The sequence below is a fragment of the Notothenia rossii genome, assembly GCF_949606895.1.
Source record: "Notothenia rossii genome assembly, chromosome: 6".
Taxonomy (NCBI): Eukaryota; Metazoa; Chordata; class Actinopteri; order Perciformes; family Nototheniidae; genus Notothenia; species Notothenia rossii.
In genome coordinates this window covers 80,241,720-80,269,513 of record NC_136909.1, presented here as the reverse complement: position 1 = coordinate 80,269,513, position 27,794 = coordinate 80,241,720, and the positions used below count along the sequence as shown (strand labels likewise).

The 27,794-nt window shown below is 41.7% G+C and overlaps 2 protein-coding genes across 2 annotated transcripts in view; both read right to left on the bottom strand.

Annotated features, from left to right (window-relative positions):
- The window catches only part of sdccag8 (SHH signaling and ciliogenesis regulator sdccag8), a 57,377-nt gene extending 37,676 nt beyond the window's left edge, over window positions 1-19,701 (bottom strand). Inside the window, exons 1-13 of the mRNA XM_079686989.1 lie at window positions 19,526-19,701; window positions 18,344-18,532; window positions 17,735-17,820; window positions 17,485-17,598; window positions 17,247-17,372; window positions 16,558-16,632; window positions 16,203-16,267; window positions 15,899-16,099; window positions 14,999-15,137; window positions 14,725-14,877; window positions 12,246-12,380; window positions 11,189-11,305; window positions 10,538-10,680 (exon numbers count right to left, since the gene is read on the bottom strand). Coding sequence (XP_079543115.1) covers window positions 10,538-10,680; window positions 11,189-11,305; window positions 12,246-12,380; window positions 14,725-14,877; window positions 14,999-15,137; window positions 15,899-16,099; window positions 16,203-16,267; window positions 16,558-16,632; window positions 17,247-17,372; window positions 17,485-17,598; window positions 17,735-17,820; window positions 18,344-18,532; window positions 19,526-19,592 — 1,610 coding nt within the window. The 5' untranslated portion in view covers window positions 19,593-19,701. The remainder of the gene's footprint in view (window positions 1-10,537; window positions 10,681-11,188; window positions 11,306-12,245; window positions 12,381-14,724; window positions 14,878-14,998; window positions 15,138-15,898; window positions 16,100-16,202; window positions 16,268-16,557; window positions 16,633-17,246; window positions 17,373-17,484; window positions 17,599-17,734; window positions 17,821-18,343; window positions 18,533-19,525) is intronic.
- Window positions 19,702-23,379: 3,678 nt separating this feature from the next.
- Window positions 23,380-26,308, bottom strand: LOC307042831 (uncharacterized protein). Its single transcript, XM_079686988.1, has 3 exons — window positions 26,118-26,308; window positions 24,942-25,124; window positions 23,380-24,075 (listed from the first exon to the last, which is right to left on the bottom strand). Exons 1-3 carry the CDS (start codon window positions 26,182-26,184, stop codon window positions 23,774-23,776), a joined length of 552 nt encoding a protein of 183 aa, XP_079543114.1. The 5' UTR covers window positions 26,185-26,308; the 3' UTR covers window positions 23,380-23,773.
- Window positions 26,309-27,794: the final 1,486 nt, after the last annotated feature.

The window sequence follows — 27,794 nt, the reverse complement described above, 5'->3', positions numbered from 1 at the left end:
TGGTCAATAGAGTAGCTTTGATTGGTTTCAAATGTAGCATTTTGGATTGAACTAAAGACAATGTCTCACATACAGTGCCGACGGAGGAGTTTGCTGGGGGCATCCTGCTGTCTTCTCCCGTCAACATGCAACCTTTAGTCTGCGCCATTCTCTACACTCCAGTCTGTTCCTTCTGTATCTCCCAGAGTATCTCCTGTAAAGTAAGTATATTATTTACTCAAGTACTGCACTTAAAGTGGACCTATCATGCTATATTTGATACCTATATAAAACATGTCTGTGAAGTTTCTTTTTCAAAATACCAAACAGATCATGCATTTTAGCCATGCCTCATTTCGCTCTATTTGCTCTTTTCCAGCCCTGTTTTTGCAAGGGCTGATTCTGTGAGAAGTCTTCTTCGCTGCTTTTGTGGCAGACTACAGCGCCACTTACAAACCTGGCATATGTACTACAGCGTCTCCAGCGCTTTCGAGCAGCAATGGCCGTGGCCCAACCCCCCATTCCCCTGATAGGTGGAGAGTTGCCCAAATCTGTATCAGACCCGTTGTAGCCCCGTTTTTAGAGATTTGGGTATGGAGGAAAAGCGAGAGGGTTGGGTTTTCTGACACTTGGTGAGTTCCCTGACACACCGGGGACACATATTCATGTATAAAAGACGTACAAAAGTGTATTTTGCATGATAGGTCCCCTTTAAGTCAAATTTGAGGGACTTTACTTGAGTATTTCCATGTCTGGCTACTTTGTACTTACAACTACAATTCAGAGGTAAACTGTGTACTTTTACTCCACTACATTTATTTAATACCTTTAGTCACTTCGCAGATTTTGATTAATGATGTGAAATATAATCAACACTTAAATAAGACCTTAGTTACACCTGGAGTAACAACATTCACAAGCTACCCTGCAGCATACACTTTCATTAAAACCAGCTCCACCTTTACCAGCTTTGATGACACTTTAATGCATCAATAATTATAATCAAAACATACAATATACTGTATATTATTCTGAAATGGGCCTATCTGCATAATGAGTACTGTAAGTATATGCTTATGCTAATACATGTGTTATTTTACTTGAGTAACATTTTGATTGCAGGACTTTTACTTGTAACAGAGTATTCATACACTGGTAGATCTACTTTTACTTAAGTACAATATCTGAGTACTCCTCTGGTCTCCCCCTACCCCATCGTTTGCTGTCTTTGTGTTCACACTCTGATACAATCTGCTGACGGGGGCTTTGCCCTGCTACCTGCGAGGCACTGCTGTGGCCTCAAATGATAGCAGAAAGAAAGGGATGGATTGATGCAAGAGTAAAAAAAAAAAGAAGAAGAACAAAGAGCAGCTATATGAAGGGTAAAGAATGAATAGGATGCAAAGATAAAAGCATAGATCAGTCAGGTAAGAGAGAGGGACAGAGGTAACAGAGAGAGATGAGGGGAAAGAAAGAGCAGAGAGCGCTTCTGTCATGTCGGATGAAAGCTGTGCCTACTGGGCAGTGGGCACAGCGTAGAGTCACTGATGGTGCCACCCTCACAGCAGGAGTGTGTGAAGGCACAAGGTTGACCAGATGACTGACACACACACACACACACACACACACACACACACACACACACACACACACACACACACACACACACACACACACACACACACACACACACACACACACACACACACACACACACACACACACACACACACACACACACACACACACACACACACACACACACACACACACACACACAGATTACTGAGGATGCATAAGATCCTTGAAGTGGTGGCTTTAAATGTGCTACACAAGAGGGAGGGAAAGAAGAGGTGAAGAGTGGATGGTGGATGCATGGCGGAGGGCTGGTGCTCTCCCCTCTGTTCCCTGTCCTCCAGCAGTAGTGTCTGTATGTAGGCCAGTGTCCCAGGGCACACTTGGCTGGGGTGACAACAGTTGTAGCCGACAGATTTGCCTCCATCTTGCCTGAGGACTCCCAGTCAGCGATCTGTCTCTTCGATCCATTCCCAGCCCCGCAGGATGGACGGATTACAGCTCTGGTTAATAATTCTGCTAATATCGTGTGGGATTTTCCACTTCTGAACTTATAGCATCTAAAGTTTGACCACTGTGATATTTCTAGCACAATTACAGGGTAAGTGTAAGCATGGCTAGCTAACAGGGGAAAATGGTATCGTTTATCCACTGTAAGAAACAAAAGGGATGATGGATGGAAGGAGACGTGAAGATGGAAATGTGTAAGACTGGATCTGTAAACCAGCACATCACAAAATAATATCGGCCGAAAAAGATCCTAGACCACATTACTCATACAGTTTCAGCAGGCGTCAATAAGGGTTGCCTTTTTTGCAAAAACCCCTGAAGACTGAGCCCGTCTTCTTGAGTTCTTTAGTTTGGTCTTTGTATGGATATCATCGACCATTAGTCAAAAGTATTGATGTTGCACACAATGACATGCTTTAGGAAACTTAGAGAAGCTCTAGATGGCTTTTATTTGTTTTACTTTGCCTTTTAAGCAAACATATACGCATGTCAATGTGAATATTGTTTTGAAGTGACAGAGTTAGGATAAACAATATGTTACTGCTTAAGAGGCAATCATTTTAAAAAGGTACAGTATACTGCTTATTTCCCTGAACTGTTTCAAAACATTTTGTATTTCCATTTGTATTAGTGCCAAGCTTGACACGTTAAAAAAAACACGTTATTCGTTAATTACTGTCACATCAAGTGAGTAAACACAGATGGGTTTACAATCAGACTAGAGAAAGGAAGACACTAAGTCATTGTGACAGAAAGACAAAAGGAGATAGAGAGTCAAAGGAACTGAAAGATAAAAGACCAAGTGGGTCTCAACAGATTGAGAGAGAGAGACAGCGAGAGTGCAGAGAGGTGAGAAGGCAGGATGGCAGAGAGGGCACTCCGACAGCGAGGAGAGAAGAACTCGGCAAGGTCTCGTCACCGAGCCAACGGGCCCACCACTGTCAACATCATGGCACTCTGTGGTACACACACATACACACACACATGCACACACACACACACACACACACACTGCTGGCCAACGGCCCTCCCAGCTGCCCTATCCGTAACTGTCTGATTAGTTGTGCTAAGCAGCCCCTCCCCTGCCAACCATGGTGCCATCTGCTACCCAACAACATGGCTGCCGACCAGCCAAGCACACACACACACACACACACACACACACACACACAAAAATACACAGCAAGCCTCATACCTGGCTCTGCCCCGCTGCTGTCACACAGACACACACATCAAACTTCACAGACACAGGTGTAGCCCAAACACTTAACATTCGCACAAAACTGAACGCAGCCTCGCAAACGAGTCAACACTCATGCATGTGTCAGACAAACACACACACACACACACACACACACACACACACACACACACACACACACACACACACACACACACACACACACACACACACACACACACACACACACACACACACACACACACACACACACACACACACACACACACACACACACACACACACACACACACACACACACACACACAGTTGTAGAGGTTGTGTGTGTAGTGACAGCGGTTAAGCACTGTTTATGCCAGGTAGAAAGAATGATGCTGTGTGCGCGGGTGTGTGTGTGTGTGTGTGTGTGTGTGTGTGTGTGTGTGTGTGTGTGTGTGTGTGTGTGTGTGTGTGTGTGTGGGTTCGCTGGCAGTGCTTGAAGGTTCATTATGGCCCCCACCTCTCTGAGCGACTGCAGCCCGCGTGGCGCCCTGGCCCTTTTATTCCGGGCCGTGATTGGACAAGGGCCTCCCGCCGAGTTGGTTTGCAGCAGTTTTGTCGCGCCCAGATTTCACTCGCTGCTCAAAGCGAGCCTCTGGCGGGACGCGGCATCTGCTGCCTCACCTTCCTCATTTACACTTCTCCGCCCTCACACACACACACACACACACACACTGTTCTGTTCACCGCCTTTCCAGACCTTGCTATCACGATATACAACAGAGGGGAGGAAAAAAATAGAGACAGAACTAGGTTTAGGTGGAGAGAGAGCAGCAGCAGCGTGACATGTTTAATAGAGTTTGGGGAACTTTGGATATAGAGTCACAGCGGTTGGTCTGGAGCTTTTGAGTTCTCCGCCTCTCAGCATCCATCTTCTGATTTCAGGGTCACAGAGAGGAGAATGCAGCCTAAAACACAGAAAACGTTGTCTTCTTTTCTAGCTCCATCTACTTGTAACTTATCCTTTTCACCGACTACTTTATTAAGATTGCTGACAGTCCATTATTGGCTTCATTTGTTTTGTATTGGCACATAATCTCTTCTTTATTAACTTGGTGAGTTTAAGTTCTACAAATGACGATACAGCGGGACATATAATCCCTCAAACATGTTCTAGATATGCACTGGTGCCCAGCTGGAGTACTTCCACAGGGAGGCATCTTGATCTCATGCCTACTGTATGCTGCATCAACTGGCTTCTTTCCTTTCAAAGAGGTAGGTGTCCATGCTCCTCATATTCCTTTCCAAACTCCCCTCGTCTTGCTACTGCCAGGCTTTAAGACTATCTCAGTTATCCCTCACTCTCCAGAATCCTCCTTCAGTGTCCAAATGTTCTACCTCCAGTCAAGTGAAATCGACTTCATCTATTCAGCCCATTATCAGAAATCAGAAATATGCTTTAAAAAAAAGCGATGTACAGAACAACCTGGACAGCATATGACACTAGCTGTGCTTTGAACATCGCTTTAGATCAGGGGTGTCAAACTCAACTTCATCACGGGCCGCATTATGGTTGCACTCAAAGAGCCGGTTGTAACTTTAAGACTATATAAAAATACATTTCTAAATATTTAATATATATAAAATAATGTATTATATTACATTATTGCCTCTGCATTGGATTATTAGAATAGGGTAATAACTTCATAACGAACTATGTCTGAAATCAGAAATCTAGGGCAAAAAATCGCAAGTCTCTTCAGTGCGCATGTCACAAAATGATTTAAAAAGAAAAGCCAAATTCTGAAAAAAAAGTCAAAATCAAAAAAAAGAAGTGACATTTTGAAAAAATATATATATTTTGAAAAAAGAGTCAAAGTCAAATTTGAGATGCATTGTGGGACATGTAGTTTATGGCCAACATGATTCTGTAAATCGGCATGTAACCGTACAATAAACATATTATATTCTTTGCAAGCTCTGGTGGGGCCACAGGAAGTGAAGTCACGGGCCCGGATTTGGCCCCCGGGCCTTGAGTTTGACACCCCTGCTTTAGATAATCAAAACTCTGACCCAAAAAAGTTTAGCGAATAAAAAGAAGAGACCTCCTCAGTTATCCCCCTTGCAAATAACACTCATAATGGAAAGAGTCAAAAGCAATCAGTGTCATTTTTCCATTCAAAGATGCACTTCATGGTTTCATTTCATTCATTTAAAGATGGGGTAGGTAATTCACTTCAGAAACACTTTTGTTATATTCCATGGAATGCTCTTAACATCCCGATAGCAATGAATGCTTTGACAATAAATACATTAAAACATTTTCATCTGTGGAAGCCGTAGCGCTGTAAAAAGCACGACCAATCATCTGAGCCGGCCCGGCTAAAATAACTGGATGGCCTACCTGCCTGTCAGCCTTCCATCTGTGCACAAACTTATCTCGTGCCCTCATTGGTCATGTGCGCGTCCGTGTGTGTTGGAGGAGGGGCTCTGTAAGGAAGTGGCAGATTTTTTTCGGTTGTGTATTTTCAAATTCTAGCGCACTCGAGCTGGTTTCTCCATTCTTACCTACCCTACCTTTAATGTCTGTAAAGAAGCTTAGAAATGGTAGTATAATTCAAACGTGACGTCTTTTTAGTTTAGAGGGTATGATTTGAATACAAGTTCCATATGTATTCTCCATATTGTCTTTCTACTATCTTCCTTGTCAGTATTTTGGTTCATTTTGTAAAAAGAGAAGAAAAATCAAAGTTAAATCAAATCTCAATTAAAGAGTTAAAAACTTTTTACATTTTTGGCCGAAAGCTCAGATTCTTTCTTGATCTCATTTCACGCAGATGCAGATTAAATATTATGACGGTCCTGTTTGGACATTTTCCGGCCCTGGAAACCATAGTCACAAGTTTTAGGTGAGAAAGTGACAGCAAGTTAACTTCTTTACTGAAGTCATCTCAGCTCCATGTCCGTCCACAGCTCTCGGCAAGCACCCTCATGAACATGGATGCTTGATTTCATAGGGATAACCAAACTGGTGGAAGATTTGTGGCCTCGACTCGTCCAAACCACAAAAGCCTCAACTGACCATGGATATACTAACACATGCAAACACACACATCTATTCATATATGCATACCTGGCATGTGTTGAAGCAAAGTTATGCCGGGCAGTTTTCACTAAGGCCTTTGGGAAATGTGATCACAACACAAGAGAAATAGAGCCGGATGGAGACAAGGGAAAGAGGAGCAGAAAGAAAGTCAAGAAAGACAGGAGCAAACAAACAAAACAAACTTAGTAAAGCCCTCTGCTGGGCTGGGGCTGGAATGTGTATAAGTGTGCGTATGTGTGTGTGTGTGTGTGTGTGTGTGTGTGTGTGTGTGTGTGTGTGTGTGTGTGTGTGTGTGTGTGTGTGTGTGTGTGTGTGTGTGTGTGTGTGTGTGTGTGTGTGTGTGTGTGTGTGTGTGTGTGTGTGTGTGTGGCGATGTGAACAGAGTGGCAGGGATTAGGACAGATCCTGGGCTGTCCAACTCACAGCTGGCTGATGATCCAATCCTGGAGCGCAGCACAGCGCACCAGCCGCCGTGGGACCCCCGGATGCGTGCATGCATCTGTGTGTGTGTGTGTGTGTGTGTGTGTGTGTGTGTGTGTGTGTGTGTGTGTGTGTGTGTGTGTGTGTGTGTGTGTGTGTGTGTGTGTGTGTGTGTGTGTGTGTGTGTGTGTGTGTGTGTGTGTGTGTGTGTGTGTGTGTGTGTGTGTGTGTGTGTGTGTGTGTGTGTGTGTGTGTGTGTGTGTGTGTGTGTGTGTGTGTGTACAGGCATGTGGATTTGACTGATGTGCGCGTCAGTGTGCACATTTGCAGGCATGTACATGTTGTGTAAACAAATACGTGTGCTTGTGTTTATCAGAAAGGAAAGGTAGGCCTATCGGAAATCAAACAGAGGCTGTCTGTGCTTCATGTCCCCTGTTTGAAGAGCGGCTGTGATCATTCGGGCCACGAGAGGAGGACAGAATGAAAGAGGGGAGCGAGGAAGTTGCAGAGACAGAATCAAAGAGCTGCTTTCCAAGGATGGTCACACAAATGCCTCCCAGCCTTGCAACTGTGAATCTCACACTCTTACTCTCACACAAACAACGTCAGACAAACCTGCCCGCTACAGATACAGTACAAAGAGTTGTGCATGGCTCTTTCGTGACCAACAAGAGAGAGAGGGCAAACGGAGGCATTACAATGAACTACATGTAGTCCTGCAAAGCCCCAGAAGGCCCACAGACAGATAGCGCTTGAGGTTTTTTTGTCCAGTTTGGAACAGCATGAGGAAAAAGCAATAGAGAACATGAAAAGTAAGGAAAAAAGACCAATACTAAAAAAAGGCTGTAACCGACTCTCAGCAGGTGTGTGTGTGACGTGTGGTTGTGTGTGGGTTTGTGTTTGATTGCTGCTGCAAAGATGTCCAGTTTCCCTGTTTCGTTAGATGCCTTCATCTTTAGTTATATCAGAGATATTCTACAACCCCATCTTTGAAAACTTTGATCAACAGACACGGATGGATCAGTGGATGGATGTAAAGACTTAATGGGCTTCAAAGAAAAAACACCAAGCTTAGGAAAACAAGCCTGCTGGACAGCTTAACTGTGAGTGGTGAGAATGGAAACTAAAATCCTCAGCGTGTCCTCAGCAGAACTTTTGCTCAAGAGTACCTGCCTCGTATTCCCAATGCTGAGGGCGATGATGAGCGCAACATCCAAAGTGACACGGTGATGAGTGTAGCAACTTTCAAGATTGAAGGCTTGTATTGTCATTCGTACATAGCTGCAGTGTACTTGTGTCGATGAAAAACTTAGGTCCCTAACGCTGAAGCTGAAACAGTCATTTGTGTCAGTGAGATTCAATTAGTTACTTGTCAGATGGTCGTCCACCGTCAAAATGATGAACGCCTTGAAAAAAGTGTATGTTCCCAATATATTAAACGATTAACGCGTCGCGCCCTCTCTCAACTAAAACAGGTGCAAACATGACAGCTGTTGGGAGGTATTTCATGCTTGCTGGTTTACGATTTCTTGTTTTAATAACAATAACAATTTAGCTCATCCGTATGTATTTACTTTTTACATTTTGTTTTACACTGTTAAGAAAGCTATGTTCAAGCAAAGCCTGCTTTAGACATCAGAAAGTATCCCAGTCACACATATTGAGTAACACAGCTTATTTCTTAAACACTGCCAGTGTACCAGTACCAGGCTGGTATCATATGTTTACTTTGCATTGGCTGATAGGTATCAGTATCAGGCCTGAAAAAGTCGGACGCCCCTAACATGTGCCAGTTTAAATGCTTACCTTCCAATAAGTGTCCAGCTGGTGTTCTAGGTGTATATTCAATATGTGTTGTTTTGTAGTTTAAGTTTATAAAAACATACCACTTGCCTGACCAGCACTGATGGTACAGTTTCTGATGCTAGGTAATGCATACAAAGGTTTCATCATGGGTTCATAATACAACCCGAGTTTGTAAGAAAAAGAAGGCCAGCAGATTCCTTTTATGATATTCAATGTAACTATATGAATGGCTACCATACATGCAAGTCTTTATATAAAGTCTTCCTGTACAGTACATGTAGTACATACTTATATCAATGCGTTATAGCTGTGGGGATTTGTTGTTTTAAATATTGTTACTTTTGTCCAACGCTGCTTTTAAAAGTTTGAATCTGATTTGTGATACTGATGTGCTCCTGCTTCTCATGCACTGCTGGAGGAAAGAAGTATCCATATTAAATCAGAAGTGGCTTTCACTGCTAATGACCAAAATTGAATTTGAATGGCTACATGCTCAGCCAAGTCAACAGCTGTCAAACATCTAGTATGCATCTGCGGACAGATAAAACTATAAACTCTCTCATGCACATACACCCGCACACATGGTAGTAAAATGGTTTAGTCCAGTGGCTCCTCTAGTACAGGTCAAAGTCATCATGTTGCCACATCAATATGCATGTCATTCTCCACAGCTGGCGGCAAAACACACACACTCAAAACACACTGCTTGCTTCATCCCTTAAAACACACGCAGACTGCCATGCGGCCAGTGTGTTAGCGCTGGCCAGCTGACAGACAAACACACTTAAACACAGATCAAGCCGGGAGCTAAAAGACACATAAACACAAATATACCCCCCCTCCGCACACACACACACACACACACACACTCAAAGATTACACAAACTTGCATCCCGCTGCCTCCAGCACCACAGGCCACCACCGCCACATCTGTGCCCATCTCAGACACCTCGGCTGTGGGCAGCGGGGGTGAGAGAGTGCCCTGGGCGGCTGGCATGGGCTGGCATGGCCCTGGCAGTGTATGGTGTGGAAAGGAACAGCAGCCAGCGGATGACAGGAGGGAAGGAGAGGGGAAGGAAGGAATGCAGGAAAAGAGAGGGTAAAATAATGATTGGAAAGATGATAGAAGTTTAAATGATTGCAAAGACAGACACCTAAGGGGGTAAAAAAGAGATGCACATAGAAAAAATGATGAGTCGTTGGGATGATTATCAAAGAATATCAAAGGAACGGAAACAGTGGGAAAAAAAGATGCAGAAATAGAAAGAGAGAAGATAGGGTCAGAGGGAGGGGAGCCGGTAGTACCCGTTGTGAGAAGGGATGCAGGGCACTGGCAGGTGGCACCGAGGCCAGGCTGTCCAGTGACCATCAGCCGCAGTGTGTGTGTGTGTGTGTGTGTGTGTGTGTGTGTGTGTGTGTGTGTGTGTGTGTGTGTGTGTGTGTGTGTGTGTGTGTGTGTGTGTGTGTGTGTGTGTGTGTGTGTGTGTGTGTGTGTGTGTGTGTGTGTGTGTGTGTGTGTGTGTGTGTGTGTGTGTGTGTGTGTGTGCGCGCAAGGGACAGAAGAAAGGTTTAGGCGCCATTTTGGCTCTGCTGGAGCTGTTTCTGGGCACTGGCCTGGTGGCACGGAGTGGGCAGTGTGTATATACATGCTGTGTGTGTTTGTGTGTGTTGCATTATGCTGTGGCATGCTTAACAGGATTAGAGGTGACCTGGTGAGGTCCAGTTGGTACCGGGACCATGGCACAGAGGAGCGCATGTGTGTTGGTGTGTGTGTGTGTGTGGTTTGTATAATAGGATTAACTGTTACCTGGTGCGCTGCAGTTGGTGTGCTGGTCTGAACTGGACTGGACAGGGCTGAGCTGGGCAGGAGCTGGGCAGAGGGGAGTGCTGTGTGTGTGTGCGTGTGTGTGTGTATGTGTGCGTGTGAGTGTGGTGGCATGTATAATAGGATTAGGTACTACCTGGTGAGGTGCAGTTGGCGCTGGGCGTTTGCCAGCTGTTCTGCTAGGCTCAGGGCTTCGGCCTGCCATTGGCTCCCGTCCTTTTGGACCGCCTCCAGGTGCTGCCGACAGCCAACCAGCTCTGAGCTCAGCCTTTCTACTTCCTGTCCCGCAGAGATAGAAAAAAGAGAAGGAAGAGGAGGTGAGGAAATCTTTCACAACAACCACCTTATGTCCTTTGCAAACAAAACATTTTAGGCTAATTACACGCCCAACCTAAATGCATAAGAAATAAATCATTTTGATATCAAAAATGCGAAAGAGTTTGATTCCAATTGGTCAAACCAAGTTTTGAAATATTAGGGAAATCCATATTTTTTTATGAGACTAGTTCAATCTAACAAACAAAGCGTAACCAGGACTTGCACTATATATATATATTTGTTTGTTTTTTGGTTTTTTTCAATCAACCGATGCTTCAAAACCGGATTTTAAGAACTGTTGGATGTGAAAATAAAGTGTTTTTTCTTATATTTGGGGGTGCTTTTTCTAATTAAACTTTAATTACATTTCCTCAAAGAATAACTGATTTCTATTTTTTACCTGAACCTTAAAGCTACTAAAGAAATCGAAGTAATTCATATCCGATAAGCGGGTTGAGTGCAGACGTACCTGTGCAGCTTTCTCCATGTGTCGGCTGGTCTTGGTGTTGAGCTCTCGCAGCTCTCTCTCTGCCTCCCCTTTCTTCAGTTGGGCCTGGCTGAGCTGATATCGCAGATCCACACACACCTACAGACGATACGGACTGATTAGAAATATTACTTGTGCTCTTTTTTTCATCATTTGTCTTTTCCTTTTCTTTTTTATTATAGACGTATATCCCTATTCTTATGTAGGAAGGTCCTTCATTTGAATCATCAGAATCTTTATTCAGGCCAAAGCTCACAGCTCTTAATAGAGTATGTTATAATTGTGATGGCTACGAGTTTCACTTGTCTAACTTCCTGTAAGTGCACATACAAGGGAATAAAGATACATTTGCCCCAATGCCCTGTAAGGTGTCCTTGGGTGCTATGAAAGGCGCCCCCCAAATAAAATGTATTATTATTATTAGTTTGTCTATTTATGTTTACTGTTACTATATACCTCTATTTAAATAACTCCACCTTTACTACTGTCATTTGTATTTATTATTCATTGACAATAAAAATCAATATTATTTTAGATGTAACACTTAAAATCTGTTTTCTCATTTGTCCTAACAAGAACTACAGTTGGTCTGCTTTCTCAAAGACACTTGAACATGTTGAGTATTTGCTGACATGCAATACTTGAACCTGAGTCTTTCATTAAAAGTAAAATCTCGCTGCCAACTTGGAAGTAGCATGCATACAAGGAAGTCTTTTTACAATACAACATGTTAAAAACGATCAATCTTCACATTAAGCTTTGTCATTAACCTTATTTTAAGCGTATGTATGTTTTCATATTGAATTTACCTTTCAAGCAGAGAATAAATACTGAAATAGATAAACCTTTGCTGCCATCCAGTGGAATTACGAAAGCATTACAAGTAGAAAGTACAGAAAACATCCACGTATCAGGAATGTTCTTGACCTCTGTTCCTTCAAAGGTTCATCAAACTTTGTAGGAGCTGGTCCAACAGCAAAAGTCCATGAGCACTAATGATAAGTAACAACACACAGACGTACTCTTGCAGACAGTGTACCTTGGTATTGTCTTGTTCCTGAGCGGTGAGTTTGCGGAGAGAATCCTCCAGCTGGTTAGTCAGAGAGCTGTTGTCTCTGTGAGCTCTGTCCAGCTGTCCTTGCAACTCGGCAACCTGCTGCGAGAGGCTGGATACCTGACACACACACACACACACACACACACACACACACACACACACACACACACACACACACACACACACACACACACACACACACAGTTGATTGGCATTTTATTTTTAAAATGTAATAAATAAAATAAAGTATGTAAGAGTTATTGCTTTCTTTACAGCATTTTAAGAATTTAAAGTGGACCTATCATGCTATTTTTAGGCAATAGCATAGGTCTCAGATATATAAAAAACATGTCTATGAAGTGTTTTGCTCAAAATACCAAACAGATCACCCATTCTAGCCATGCCTCATATCCCTCTATTTCACTTCCTGTTTCAAAAGTGCTGATTTTGGGTATAAAGCTTTAAAAAAAAGAGGAGGGGGCTGAGCTCATGCGGGACCCGGCAGCTACTGTCTAAACTAAATACTGCCGTGATGAAACGCCATATCATGGATTATCAAGGATTATCTCTGAAACAGTATGGAGCTCAAAGGCTTTCTCTCTTGCCGGTTATACCACAAGGTGAGTTCCTTTTCATTTCCTGCTTCTTCACACACATGCTCTCCAGTACAGGTTAGTCTAAAACAGTCGGGCATTGTTTCTGATAGCAACGTTTCTGATAGGGCCGTGGGTGTAAAGTCAGCCCACATTTCCGATATTACGTCATATCGGACGCAAATCTGGATCAGCTCCGTTGTAGCCCCGTTTTTAGAGATTTGGGTACGGAGGAGAAGAGAGAGGTTTTTTTTTTCTGATGCTGCGTGAGTTCCCTGACAAACCGGGGACACATATTGATGTATAAAAGACATCAAAAAGTGCATTTTGCATGATAGGTCCCCTTTAAAGAGCCTGTGACACGAGTTTCCCCCATCATCCAAACCCATCAATGTGAGTAAATATTGTCCCCTTGAAATCCGTTACTTAACTGATTTTGGATATTTGTACTTTGATAACCATTAATCTGCCCTTCAATGTTGACCATATTCTGGATCTTCTCGGGGATTCTTCAAGTCCCGCCAAATTATGTGTGACGTCATTGCGGGCACAGCGCTCCAGCTGAACCGTTCAGGATCCCAGCATCTGCATGTAAAAGCACGATGGCACACACAGCAGCAAGCTCAGACAGCGATGACAGTTTATTTTTGAACGTGTCTGAGAGCTCATATGAGGCTGAAGGATCGGTTTATGTTGTATCTGTTAGAATTTTAGGAATTAGGTGCGTCAATATGGGCGATAATACTGTCATAGCCAGTGGTGGACTGGGACTAAAAATCATCCCGGGACTCTCGACCGGCCCAATTCGGTACCGCTAGTAAATTGTCAACGGGGGGAGTGGGGGATGTGCTAGTGATTTATCCGACCGGCCCACTTCGGTACCGGCCCATCGGGACGCCACTGCACCCAGCCCAGCCCTCGCTCCGGGAAACGGTGGACCTAGTGTCCCGATCGGAGTGGGAATAATAATAATAATAATAATAATAATAATAATCCGTGCATTTGATCCATTAATTTCCCCAACATTGTGGTAAAAAAACCACACGTTTAATCCACGTTGGTGTACTACAACTACAAAAAGCATCGGTTTGTTTTTTCATCAGGAAATGCAGACCGGCTCAAACAAACGATTTTTAAATCATCATCCTCACGATCATTTAATGTATCATATGTTCGCCGAATTGACATGAAAGCACTAATAAATGTAGTTTCATCCACTTGAGTTTACAACTTACAAAAATAATCGATTTGTTTTTATATCACATCCGACGGGAGGAAATTCAGCAGCTCTCACTACCGATTTTTAATCATAATTTAATCATCATCTTCACCACGATCATTTATGTTTATGTTTGCCAAATTGACATGAGAGCACTGACAAATATGAATACACTGTAGTCAACTTAATTAAAACGTTATTAACGTGCCTAAACTCAGTAATTCACCATTTCTACGCATGACAGCACACTGTGTTTGGCTCTCTCGCCGCACAGTCAGCGCACAGTGAAGCGTTCCCGCATTGACGTCACTCCCGGCTTCCCCCAAAACTTCAAAATGAGTCGAAGGAATTTCCCCGCGATGTTCGAAATTATTGATATTTATCGGAACAGGCTCTTTAAATAAGATCTAAACAATACAAAAAAGGGCAATAAATGTTGTATTTATGTTATTTTTGATATGAATCATACTTTTCTGAAACAGTTTAAATATTTCCCTCTGGTGATTGTTAAACATAAACGAGAGTTGATTTCATATTTGTGCGTTTATATATTATAAGTGATATTCAGTATTTTAAACCAACCAGAGCTGGACATAAAGTAAATATACGATAGTTTTCTAGAATTAAAAAGTGAAAAAGTGTGAATTACTGTGTTCGCCAGCTCCTCTTTCTGTTTGCGGGCCTCCGCTCGTCCCTCCTCTCGAGCCTCAGCCAGTCTCTCCTTCAGGACCTTTGCTTCTCGTTCTAGATGTTCCCTCTGTCGAGCCAGCTCCCTGGACAGCTGCTCACACTGCACCTCCATCTGCATGCACACAAACAAATACAGGAGGTTATCCAGACCAGCCGCAATTGGAATATAGAAAGTAAAATCTAAATGACTGTAAGCTAAGACCGATGGAAAGATGTGTGCATGTTTCTCTGACCCTCGCTTTGTACAGATGTGCTTCTTCCGCCATCTCCACAGCCTGTTTGACTTGAAGACAGGCTGACCACTCTCTCTGTTGCGCCTCCTGCTGACTGGCCCGCACGGCACGCAGAGCCACCAGCAACTCATCGCGCTCCCTTAAAGATTGACGGACAAGAAATTGGGGGGGTAACGTTAGTAAAAAGGAGGAAATGATTTGCACCTTTTTCCCTTGTATGTTTTTTCTTTTTTAAACTACTAATAAAAACAGCATCAGTAATCATAAAGGCTCTTACAGACACATATAGAAACATTTCAATAAGGTGCAATATATTAATGCATAATAGTATTCTTGCTCAAATAAAGAGACAGGGTTCATACACTTTTTCACCAATGATTTTCAATGACTTTTCAAGGACTTCTCCATGACCTTTACCTAAGTTTCCATGACCAAACAAATTACTCTTTCTCAGCAGTAACACTGAAAATGGTTTATTTTAACATGGAACAGGAAAATAAGGTCTGCATAGGAAACAGGTTGAGCCTATCTAAAACAAATCAAATAGTAGGCTTACTAGCTTCTACAGGCTAAAGCAACTCAAATCTCTCACCAGCAAAACACCTCGTCAGTTAAATGCCATTTTATGTTTCATTACTATACGATACAGTATGTATTATCATTATAGTATTACTATTTCGACGATTAGATAAATATAAATTATATTTGATGCAAGTTAAGTTACATTTCCATGACTTTTCCAAAACTTTGGGAAAAATATTGTTTTCCATAACTTTTCCAGGGCCTGGAATTTGCATTTTGAATTTCCATGACTTTTCCAGGTTTGTAATGACCGTAAGAACCCTGAGAGATGATATACAGTGACTTGTGAAAGATTAGCAGGATATATTGGACACTGACTTTGTGACCCTGTCGATGGCCTGCACATGCAGATTTGTGTGAGTCCCAGCCAACACAGCTTCATGCTGCGCACACTGCAGACACAGTCCTGCCACACGGGGCGCTCCATCAGCCCGCAGTGCGTCTGCAGCCTGCTTCTCCCGGTGTCTGAGGCGAACCTTCACCTCCTCACACTCCTTCTGACTGACCGACAGATCCTTCCTGAAGAAAAAAGCAGGAAATAAGATAACTCCTACAATTCCTACACATAGAAAAGACAGAAAGGAAAAGCCATGGTAACTGGACAAAGGTAAAGTAAACTGACCTGAGGGAGATGACCTGAGCCTCTAAGCTTTCAAACTGAGCCTGGTAGATCACTTTCAATTGCTCCTAATGAAAAAAGAAATGCCAGTATGCCATTTGAAATCACTGCGTATTAAGAGTGAATACATCATTATGATTAAACAGGATGGGATGTGTTAATGAGTTTACCACATTTGTCCATAACAATGGATGCTTGGACAATACAAATAGTACACAGAGAATAAGCCCATATTTTCTTATACAACATAAAATACTTTGATAATACAAACATGTCATGACTTGAGGAGTATGTGGGTTAGATATAAATGAGGAGAGCTGAACAGTAACAGAGGAGAAAGCTGATCCATAATCCCTACCATTTCATTTTTCCATGTGGAGTGTTCTGCTCTGTGCAGCATGCTGTGGCTGTCGGCTGCCATACTCTCATTGACCTGAAGAACACATCAGCACAGATATAAGACTGTTAAACACCTGAACGGTTGAAACAACATCCAAAATATTCATCTGGCTGCTACTTAAAAAGTATTTATCTATAAACCTAATATATCATATTTCAATGACTTGCATATAGACTCTTATTTCACTTTTTTAAACTATTTTCTTCTTGTATTTACTATTTACTTGCACTATATTTTTCTGTTTATCTGTGTTTTGTGTTGCACTGTTAGAGAAGCCTGTGACACAAGATTTTCATCGACATAACTACACTGTAGCTATGTTCGTTTGACAAATAAAGAACCTTGAACCTTGAGGCAGTGTTGTCAACACTTCTACTGTAAAGTGTTGAGTTCATTTTGTGAATTTGTTTTGAAAAGCATACTGGATGTAAAAGAGTTTGAACTAGTTTTTCCTAAAGATAACTGTGATATCTACAACTATGCTGCATTTCTGCATTCAACTGACAACATGTAAAAAAGAAATAACATCACAATTATTTCATTCTTTTTGACGTATTATTAAGTATTTATGCCCTTTTATACTGTAGAAAATGAGAATGTACAAATATTCTTCTTTCCTCATTATCACAAGGATACATTATTATTACCATGGAGTTTCTCATTGTGTAGTCTTTTAGTGATTCATCCGCAGCTCTTGATTTGAGGTCTGACTGCAGCTTCTCATTCTCCACCACCACCACCGTGATCCGCTGCTTCATCCCCTGCAGCTCCTCCTGAAGTCACACACACATAGAAATGAATTGAATCGTATCCAAATGGGAACAAAAGTTAAAAAGAATGCCTACATGTATATAAAAACGCAAACACATTTTTTTTCCCTTATACCTTGCACAATTTGACCTCAGCTTCCAGGTGTTGGATGTACTCTGATTGGTTGTGAATCATTGGGACCAAATCTTCAAAATCAGCTGAGTTGGACCTTCCCCCCTGCTGTACTCTCTAAAAATGTAAAATCACGGGTAAATGGAAAGCAAACTGTTAACTAGAGGAAATATTTCCCAGCTTTACAAATAAGTCTGCAAATAGCTTTCCTAAGTATCTACTGGATTTAAATGTTTAGCAACCAACACTTTACCTTGGGTGGAGACTTTTTCTTTGAAGGGGAGAAAGAAGAGGGAATTTCTCTGCACTGCTTCAGGAGGAGGCTCTTCAACTGATTTACTACAATGACGAAATACAAAGAAATCATTATTTAAACACACAAGAGGAATTTTATTGTGGAAGATTATGAACATGGAAAAATCTAGGAAGTCTGGTATCTCGTAAATAAAATGAGATACAACTTGAATAATCTCCTGTGCCAGAGATTGCTCAACAATAACAAAGTAATACTAAAAACAGTACCAACAAAGAATATAAATATGAGTAAAAATACGTAGTATATCAATTAAAAATGTAATGTAGAATAAGTCATACTAACACCAGAGCCTAGTAGGAAAACAATCAAAGTGAACTTAATTGGACAAGTACATTTGGCAATAGTAAGGAAAGAATAATAAAAAGTAGTATTGCAAATGATTTTGAAAGTAATCAGAATACCTTTATTCGTCCCACAGAGGGGAAATGTACATTGTTACAGCAGAAAATAACTTAATGTTACCTTAGAAGCATGCATAAAAAAGTATTAAAGATGAAACAATTGTAGAAAAAAAAGTATGGCACAGGTTATTAGTGTTACTGTCACCTGCTTCACTCTGTGTCTTTTGGCTCCATGCAGTCCTGTCCTCTCCAGCCATGGTAAAGAGGCTCCCCTCCCTGCCTCTGGGCTCCTCACCCTCCTCCTCCTCCTCCTCCTCCTCCTCCTCTTCCTCTTCATCAGAGCTCTGCTGCTCCAGTGCACTGCTCAGCTGCTGCAGACTCTTGTTGGCCCGCTCTGAAACCATTATACACACATACTAATCTGTTTTATTCAGTATATTATTTCTGTGCCCAGTGACAGTTTAGTTGGTGACTGTGAAAAAAAAAGTCATACCCACCACCCATATAAATGTGAACAGTTGGCTAAATCACTGTTATGTATATAAATAACTATATTTATAACACTGACTGAAATTAATCTCATAGTTCATTTACGTATTGCCGAATGAATAAACAGCTCTAAACATCACCTTGGTGCAGAATCTAACACACGTTAACAAACAGGTAAACTGCCACATGCTGCTACAGGTCATGGTTATTGTTAATGTAGTGGTACTAGATAATAAAACTGTGCATTTCCTACCAATATAAGCATAAAAGTGAGAAAAAAAGCTTTACTATCAAGTAAACATATGTGTTGTAGTACTTTTAATAATAATTCACGGTTCCAGTTTTCTAAATGCGAATGTTTGGTGCTTTTGCTTTGAAATATATTTATATATATTCAAATACTTTTTGATCTTTTTCGTCAATGAGTACTTTTACTCTTAAAACTTTAAGTATATTTTCCGAATTGTACTTAACTACTTTTACTCAAGTACCAATCTTAATGCAGTACTTTTACCTAAAATTGAGTATTTGTACACCGGGGTATGATTACTTTTACTCAAGTATAGAATCTGAATACTTTTTCCAGCACTGAGCTAAGCTAAAGTAATATTCGTATCAGGATGTTTGACAGTATTGTGACAGGGAGTCATCTACAGGTGGCAGTGAATCTCCCTGTCCTCTTGTTACCATAGTTTCAATGACACACCGGAGAGTCTAAAACTATAATATAACTCATTTTGTAAACAACACATTTCATGAATTTATAAATATATCGTTTAATACACTCAGTCTTCTGTCACATACTTACTGTGTGACATTTAACCAGTTGATCATTGAGCTTAACGTTTCGTTCTTTAGCTGTTTGCACATTTAACACTTAATTTAGCATTTAACTTACGTCGAAGCTGTTTTTGGTGAGCAACCAGCTGCTCCGCTTCCTCCTCATCTGAGTCCAATGGTTTCATTGATGTATAAATGAAGTTATATCACGAAGTTTTACGAACTAAACATGCTAGGCTAAGTACAACAACTACAACACCAGCCATAACATCGCGCACGTAGTAACGGTCATAGACTCTCAATGATGTGGCGTTTGTTTTCATCACCTGCGTACACCGGAGATGAATGTTCTTGTATTGTGTTCTCCGATGTCACTTTTAGAACCGCCCCGATTAGGTGCAGTCAAATCCAAAACGAACTAACCTTCAGTTAATGGGTCCTATTTCCGTCAAGTCAGCCGTATGCTGGGAGTTGTAGTCAATGTGTTGGAAGAAGTAAACTACAGCACGTAATTTGATGTCCCCACCACTTTTTGAAATGGCCAATTTTGTCCCCACCACTTTTTAAAAGTAGAACTTGTAAATATTCTGAAAAAAAGCATGCACAAAGAAATGTAATACACAAGAACACTGGTTTGAAAACAAGTGTTGTGCCGTAGATTGAAGGCTTGCCGTGGATTGAAGCTGTGTTCGCGGTGGCGCAGGGCTGACGCGCCTGACGTAATTTCAATTATTAGACGTTTCGTCTAGTTTTCTTGGCGGAAGAACGAAATAAATTATTTACTTTCTCTCTATTGACCGATATCTTTCCCATCAGATTAAACAGCAAACGGCTGAATAAATAATCTGCATAAAATTGCGAGGAGGCTCAATTTAAGGAATGTTGGATTGTTTTGCCAGTATAGTACTATCTTATAAAACATTCTCTGTTGTTTAAGTGTCTGTTACTTGATAACCACAAATACAAAATACGTAAAAAATTACTATGATATCACATAGGCTATATGGTATAGTCAGACACTGTGTTATTTCAAATCAAGCCTGACGAATAATTAGTTATAACTGGCTTTACTCACTTGAATTGCTCCATAGAATGTAATTTTCCTCTTAGGTTTGTTATGCAACAGATTTTTGTATTGTATTATTATAGTGAGGGTAGTCAATCCCTTTTTTGACAAGACAGTAGTGAGGGCCATCTTGGTGGTGTGTGTTGTTGTGCGAGACCAGAGATGTAGTTCATTCAGCGTTTCACACAAAAAAATGTGTTACATCACAGTTTTACGACACATTTTATTTTTTTTACTTGCAAAATTATCTTTTAAATTGACAAACATCATATGTGTAATTCGTGGCACAATTCAAACGGGATCGAAAGATAATCTTTCTCTCTCCATTGACTTCAATACATAATTTTTCCGAAATAAGGTCTCATGGAGGTCCACCGGAAGGGGAGGGACTTCGCCACTCTATAACAGCTGAATGCGGCGATTACCATCTTGTTCAGCAAAACGCCTCACAAATGTATTAAGATCCAAAGCATTAGTGCGTTTTGATTCAATGCTAAGTACAGCCAAAATTGACAGTCTCTTCTCTGTCATTATAGACCGCAAATACCTCATTCCTTGTTCGAATGCTTCTCGTTTTGCGCCGTCCTGTTCAAATGAAATCGCTGCCAATCATATTTCCACGCTCGCGCCAGGGCCGGGGGAGGGGTTGCAAAGCTCGCGTCTTGTGCTGCATTCACTTGCACTCGGACATTAGAGATTTTCTCTCATAATTGTCCGATGAGCCACAACTTTTCTTTCAAAACAAAGCTGCCAACTGGGGTAGCAGGTGGGGTGGCAAGGCTATTTTTTAGGGTGGCAGTTGTCACCCCATGCCACCCCGGTAGATCCGCCCCTGCTGCTCTCCAACAACCTCATTAATACACTGAATAAACGGGCAGTGTGTTAAGCCTCTAAAGCTTCTTACACACCAAACTGACACCAAAGAACACCAAAGAACACGTCCCGATGGAACGTCGCCTCACTTCTCCTACGTCTTGGCCATGTTTCGCACTGGAACACACTGCAAAGACTTCAGCCGACGGCCAAGTTGCACGTACGAACTGCGCATGCGTGACTCGTGAGTGGCAATAACTCTCCTTACCAGCAGGCGGCGGTAGTGTGTATTCGTCATTCAAAAGAGGCAACAACCGGAAGACAGACTGTCGAGGTTTCTCAATACTCAAATTTCCCCTCCTCGACTCCTATCCTCGACTCCTCTCCTCGAGACTTGGTGCCGCCCACAGGAGATGCGAGCGGAGGACTGAGGAGGGGAACTGAGGAGAGAGGAGTGGAAGCAGCAGGCGGTTGGAGAAATGAGAACTCCTCTCCTATGAGCGGTCATTTTAAAGAGACGTCCATTAATTATGACAGGAGGCACAGCAGCACTCTGATGGACAGATGTGTTCATGACGACTTATATATATTTACTTTTCATTCATTGACAGTGCGGAGACAATAAAAGGGACAATAAAAGGCTAGAGATGCGGACATATACACACCCACACATTTATATAAATATATACAATTTCAGAATCAAACAAGTACAAGTATGAGAGCACTCTCATAATAACGTAACACAATCTGAGACTGGATATATCCCCCACCCCCCACCCCTCTCTAGTCGCTGAAATGGGGAATTGAAATTACGCATCTACGCACTGTACAACACACACCACACTGTACCACACACACCACACTGTACCACACACACCTACTGATCCTAAAGCATAATCAGGCTACAGCCGTTGTGTATTTTATTATGTGAAGCAAAAATGGTCTAGAAAAATATCGACTTTTTGTTAGATATCTACTAAACTACAGCATACAAATACAGAAAGTAATGTAGGCCTGTTATACTGAGTGATATATATTTTACACACTGCTCTGCTTTCTACACGGACCTCACAGCTGTTCTCGCTGTAAACATCGTGTTGCGATGAAAGCAGATACTAAAATAATATCCAAGGGATGCATGCAGAGCTGTCATTGTGTGGGATAAGTCCGGCCATGCGTCACGCCTCCACCGTTCCCGGAAATGGATCCGTGGAGGAGCCGTGGAGGACCCATCAGTGTCTCCTCGGTTAGAGCTCCTCCAGAGAGCCTCCTCGATGCTCGATGCTCGGTCCTCAAAGTGCATTTAGGGAAATGAAATGTCCTTCAAAATGGCGCGCTGAAATTAATTTCCGGGTCACTACCGGAGGACCGAGGAGTCGAGGAGGGGAAATTTGAGTATTGAGAAACCTCTTGTGTGATACACCGAGAGAAGAAGAACAGACTGCGTGATATAAACAAACAACAAATAGAGTGTGCGTTCCATTTTCACTCTACAACGAGAAGCTCACGGGGCTTTCCCGAACCTGTGTCGAGAGCTGGAGTTAAATGAAATCTCAATAGTCTCTTAATAGTTTGTTTGGGTCCCTCACTTCCGTTTCGCTTCTCATGCACTGATTCACTGAGCTGATCAGCCAATCAGAGTGATTTCTTCAACATGTCGAATCGGCGGCGGAAGGTGTCGGCACTGCCGAAAAGACACGACGGTGCAGTATACACCAATCTGAGTAGGGCGACACGCCGCTCATCGATGGCCCGACATCTATCGACATCTATGGACGCCGATAATCGTCTCTGTGTGTAACAGCCTTAAGGCCCAGACACACCAATCTGACAACAAAGGACTGACACAGACGGACCCCGACTGTTGCGTCGCCTCGCGTCTCTGCGTTTTGGCCAGGTGTTTGGCTGGTGTGTCCGTGCCTTAAAGGTAGGGTAGGTAAGAATGGAGAAACCAGCTCGAGTAAGCTAGAATTTGAAAACTCCTTCAGACTTCCTTACAGAGCCCCTCCTCCAACACACATGCGCACATGACCAATGAGGGCACGAGATAAGTTTGTGCATGAGATGGAAGGCTGACAGGCAGGTAGGCCATCCAGTTATCTGCCGCGGGCCGAGGCAGATAATTACATTACATTACATTGCATTTAGCTGACGCTTTTATCCAAAGCGACTTACAATAAGTGCGTTCGACCAACAAAATACAAACTTGAAGAAAACAGAATCATATCAGTACATCAGGTTTCATAAAGCTAAAACATTTCAAGAGCTACTCAACTGGCTTTAGATAAGCCAGCCCTTTATTAGTATATAAGTGCTTTGTTAATAGTTCTATCGCTCGAAGTGGAGTCGAAAGAGATGAGTTTTCAGTCTGCACCGGAAGATGTGTAAGCTTTCTGCTGTCCTGATGTCAATGGGGAGCTCATTCCACCATTTTGGAGCCAGGATAGCAAACCCACGTGTTTTTGCTGATGGGAACTTGGGTCCCCCTCACAGTGCGGGTGCAGCGAGCTGTTTGGCTGATGCAGAGCGGAGTGCACGTGCTGGGGTGTACGTTTTAACCATGTCCTGGATGTAGGAAGGGCCAGATCCATTCGCAGCATGGTACGCAAGTACCAGTGTCTTGAAGTGGATTCTAGCAGTTACCGGAAGCCAGTGAAGGGAGCGGAGGAGCGGCGTGGTGTGGGAACATTTAGGAAGGTTGAAGACCAGATGAGCCGCTGCATTCTGGATGAGCTGCAGAGGTCGGATGGCACATGCAGGTAGACCAGCCAGGAGGGAGTTGCAGTAGTCTAGGCGTGAGATGACGAGAACATTGTGTTGTAATCTTTTGTACATTTTCCAATTTAATTCACAGTTTTTGTGACATCTGAACGATTCTGAAGCAAAGAGTTATGATTTTAAATCAGCTGGTTAAATTGTGTGAATTTCACTTTTCTTTTAAAAACATTGCTTCTTAAGCTGTTCTCTAAAAGCTTCATATTCACTGCATAAAGTGTTTTTTGGGTGGTTTTATTAACTGTTCAACATTCATTAACTCAACAATGAGAACAAAAACAAAATGGGAATATCTGCCTTCATCATCAAAAATGCAAGCAGAGGCAAGCAGTAAAGCGTCTGCACTGTGAGAAAGCAGAATGTATGTCGTTATAGTACAGAGTTGGGCCAATAGAGGCTGTGTTAAAAGTAGTGGTTTCATTTTGCATCCAACTCAAGTCTTTGATTTCAAATGTTACTGAATATCTTAAAAGGCTTCATCGTCTACTTCTTATTATTAAGTAAATGTGTGTAGAGCTCTAAACCAGCAACCCGGACAGTGTGGCTACAGAAAGACTTTATTCCAAACAATAATGCTTCAGTAAAGGCGTTCCAAAAAATGCTAAATGCTTTTTTCCAAAGGACTTATTCCAACCAAATAAAATGTAGTTTCAGACCTGCGGGTAGTAGCCTACTGTCAGATCTAATAATCCATTGCAGTTGAACACAGTTTACAGTATACAGAACTTTTTGTGATTGCATGTTCATGTGAACTCTCAGCATCATTCAACCACAGATCTACGGTAACAACAATTGTGGATGTGTATCTATCTTGTAAGTCAGTTGAGTAAAGTTGGAACGATATTGGCATCCAGATTTCACGGATCAATAATACTGTCACCTGCTTCACTCTGTGTCTTTTGGCTCCATGCAGTCCTGTCCTCTCCAGCCATGGTAAAGTGGCTCCCCTCCCTGCCTCTGGGCTCCTCACCCTCCTCCTCCTCCTCCTCCTCCTCTTCCTCTTCATCAGAGCTCTGCTGCTCCAGTGCACTGCTCAGCTGCTGCAGACTCTTGTTGGCCCGCTCTGAAACCATTATACACACATACTAATCTGTTTTATTCAGTATATTATTTCTGTGCCCAGTGACAGTTTAGTTGGTGACTGTGAAAAAAAAAGTCATACCCACCACCCATATAAATGTGAACAGTTGGCTAAATCACTGTTATGTATATAAATAACTATATTTATAACACTGAGTGAAATTAATCTCATAGTTCATTTACGTATTGCCGAATGAACAAACAGCTCTAAACATCACCTTGGTGCAGAATCTAATACACGTTAACAAACAGGTAAACTGCCACATGCTGCTACAGGTCATGGTTATTGTTAATGTAGTGGTACTAGATAATAAAACTGTGCATTTCCTACCAATATAAGCATAAAAGTGAGAAAAAAAGCTTTACTATCAAGTAAACATATGTGTTGTAGTACTTTTAATAATAATTCACGGTTCCAGTTTTCTAAATGCGAATGTTTGGTGCTTTTGCTTTGAAATATATTTATATATATTCAAATACTTTTTGATCTTTTTCGTCAATGAGTACTTTTACTCTTAAAACTTTAAGTATATTTTCCGAATTGTACTTAACTACTTTTACTCAAGTACCAATCTTAATGCAGTACTTTTACCTAAAATTGAGTATTTGTACACCGGGGTATTAGTACTTTTACTCAAGTATAGAATCTGAATACTTTTTCCAGCACTGAGCTAAGCTAAACTAATATTCGTATCAGGATGTTTGACAGTATTGTGACAGGGAGTCATCTACAGGTGGCAGTGAATCTCCCTGTCCTCTTGTTACCATAGTTTCAATGACACACCGGAGAGTCTAAAACTATAATATAACTCATTTTGTAAACAACACATTTCATGAATTTATAAATATATCGTTTAATACACTCAGTCTTCTGTCACATACTTACTGTGTGACATGTAACCAGTTGATCATTGAGCTTAACGTTTCGTTCTTTAGCTGTTTGCACATTTAACACTTAATTTAGCATTTAACTTACGTCGAAGCTGTTTTTGGTGAGCAAACAGCTGCTCCGCTTCCTCTTCATCTGAGTCCAATGGTTTCATTGATGTATAAATGAAGTTATATCACGATGTTTTACGAACTAAACATGCTAGGCTAAGTACAACAACTAAAACACCAGCCATAACATCGCGCACGTAGTAACGGTCATAGACTCTCAACGATGTGGCGTTTGTTTTCATCACCTGCGTACACCGGAGATAAATGTTCTTGTATTGTGTTCTCCGATGTCACTTTTAGAACCGCCCCGATGCGGTGCAGTCAAATCCAAAACGAACTAACCTTCAGTTAATGGGTCCTATTTCCGTCAAGTCAGCCGTATGCTGGGAGTTGTAGTCAATGTGTTGGAAGAAGTAAACTACAGCACGTAATTTGATGTCCCCACCACTTTTTGAAATGTTCAATTTTGTCCCCACCACTTTTTAAAAGTATAACTTGTAAATATTCTGAAAAAAAGCATGCACAAAGAAATGTAATATACAAGAACACTGGTTTGAAAACAAGTGTTGTGCCGTAGATTGAAGGCTTGCCGTGGATTGAAGCTGTGTTCGCGGTGGCGCAGGGCTGACGCGCCTGACGTCATTTCAATTATTAGACGTTTCGTCTAGTTTTCTAGACGGAAGAACGAAATAGATTATTTACTTTCTCTCTATTGACCGATATCTTTCCCATCAGATTAAACAGCAAACGGCTGAATAAATCATCTGCATAAAATTGCGAGGAGGCTCAATTTAAGGAATGTTGGATTGTTTTGCCAGTATAGTACTATCTTATAAAACATTCTCTGTTGTTTAAGTGTCTGTTACTTGATAACCACAAATACAAAATACGTAAAAAATTACTATGATATCACATAGGCTATATGATATAGTCAGACACTGTGTTATTTCAAATCAAGCCTGACGAATAATTAGTTATAACTGGCTTTACTCACTTAAATTGCTCCATAGAATGTAATTTTCCTCTTAGGTTTTTTATGCAACAGATTTTTGTATTGTATTATTATAGTGAGGGTAGTCAATCCCTTTTTTGACAAGACAGTAGTGAGGGCCATCTTGGTGGTGTGTGTTGTTGTGCGAGACCAGAGATGTAGTTCATTCAGCGTTTCACACAAAAAAATGTGTTACTTCACAGTTTTACGACACATTTTATTTTTTTTACTTGCAAAATTATCTTTTAAATTGACAAACATCATATGTGTAATTCGTGGCACAATTCAAACGGGATCGAAAGATAATCTTTCTCTCTCCATTGACTTCAATACATAATTTTTCCGAAATAAGGTCTCATGGAGGTCCACCGGAAGGGGAGGGACTTCGCCACTCTATAACAGCTGAATGCGGCGATTACCATCTTGTTCAGCAAAACGCCTCACAAATGTATTAAGATCCAAAGCATTAGTGCGTTTTGATTCAATGCTAAGTACAGCCAAAATTGACAGTCTCTTCTCTGTCATTATAGACCGCAAATACCTCATTCCTTGTTCGAATGCTTCTCGTTTTGCGCCGTCCTGTTCAAATGAAATCGCTGCCAATCATATTTCCACGCTCGCGCCAGGGCCGGGGGAGGGGTTGCAAAGCTCGCGTCTTGTGCTGCATTCACTTGCACTCGGACATTAGAGATTTTCTCTCATAATTGTCCGATGAGCCACAAC

Bases quoted from the DNA above. Each gene is read 5' to 3' on its own strand.
- LOC307042831 (XM_079686988.1), bottom strand. From the start codon at position 26,184: ATGAAACCATTGGACTCAGATGAAGAGGAAGCGGAGCAGCTGTTTGCT. The intron at 25,125-26,117 runs GTAAGTTAAATG...TAATGGTTTCAG, and splicing joins TCACCAAAAACAGCTTCGAC to AGCGGGCCAACAAGAGTCTG. The intron at 24,076-24,941 runs GTGACAGTATTA...TCTCACGCCTAG, and splicing joins AAAGACACAGAGTGAAGCAG to ACTACTGCAACTCCCTCCTG.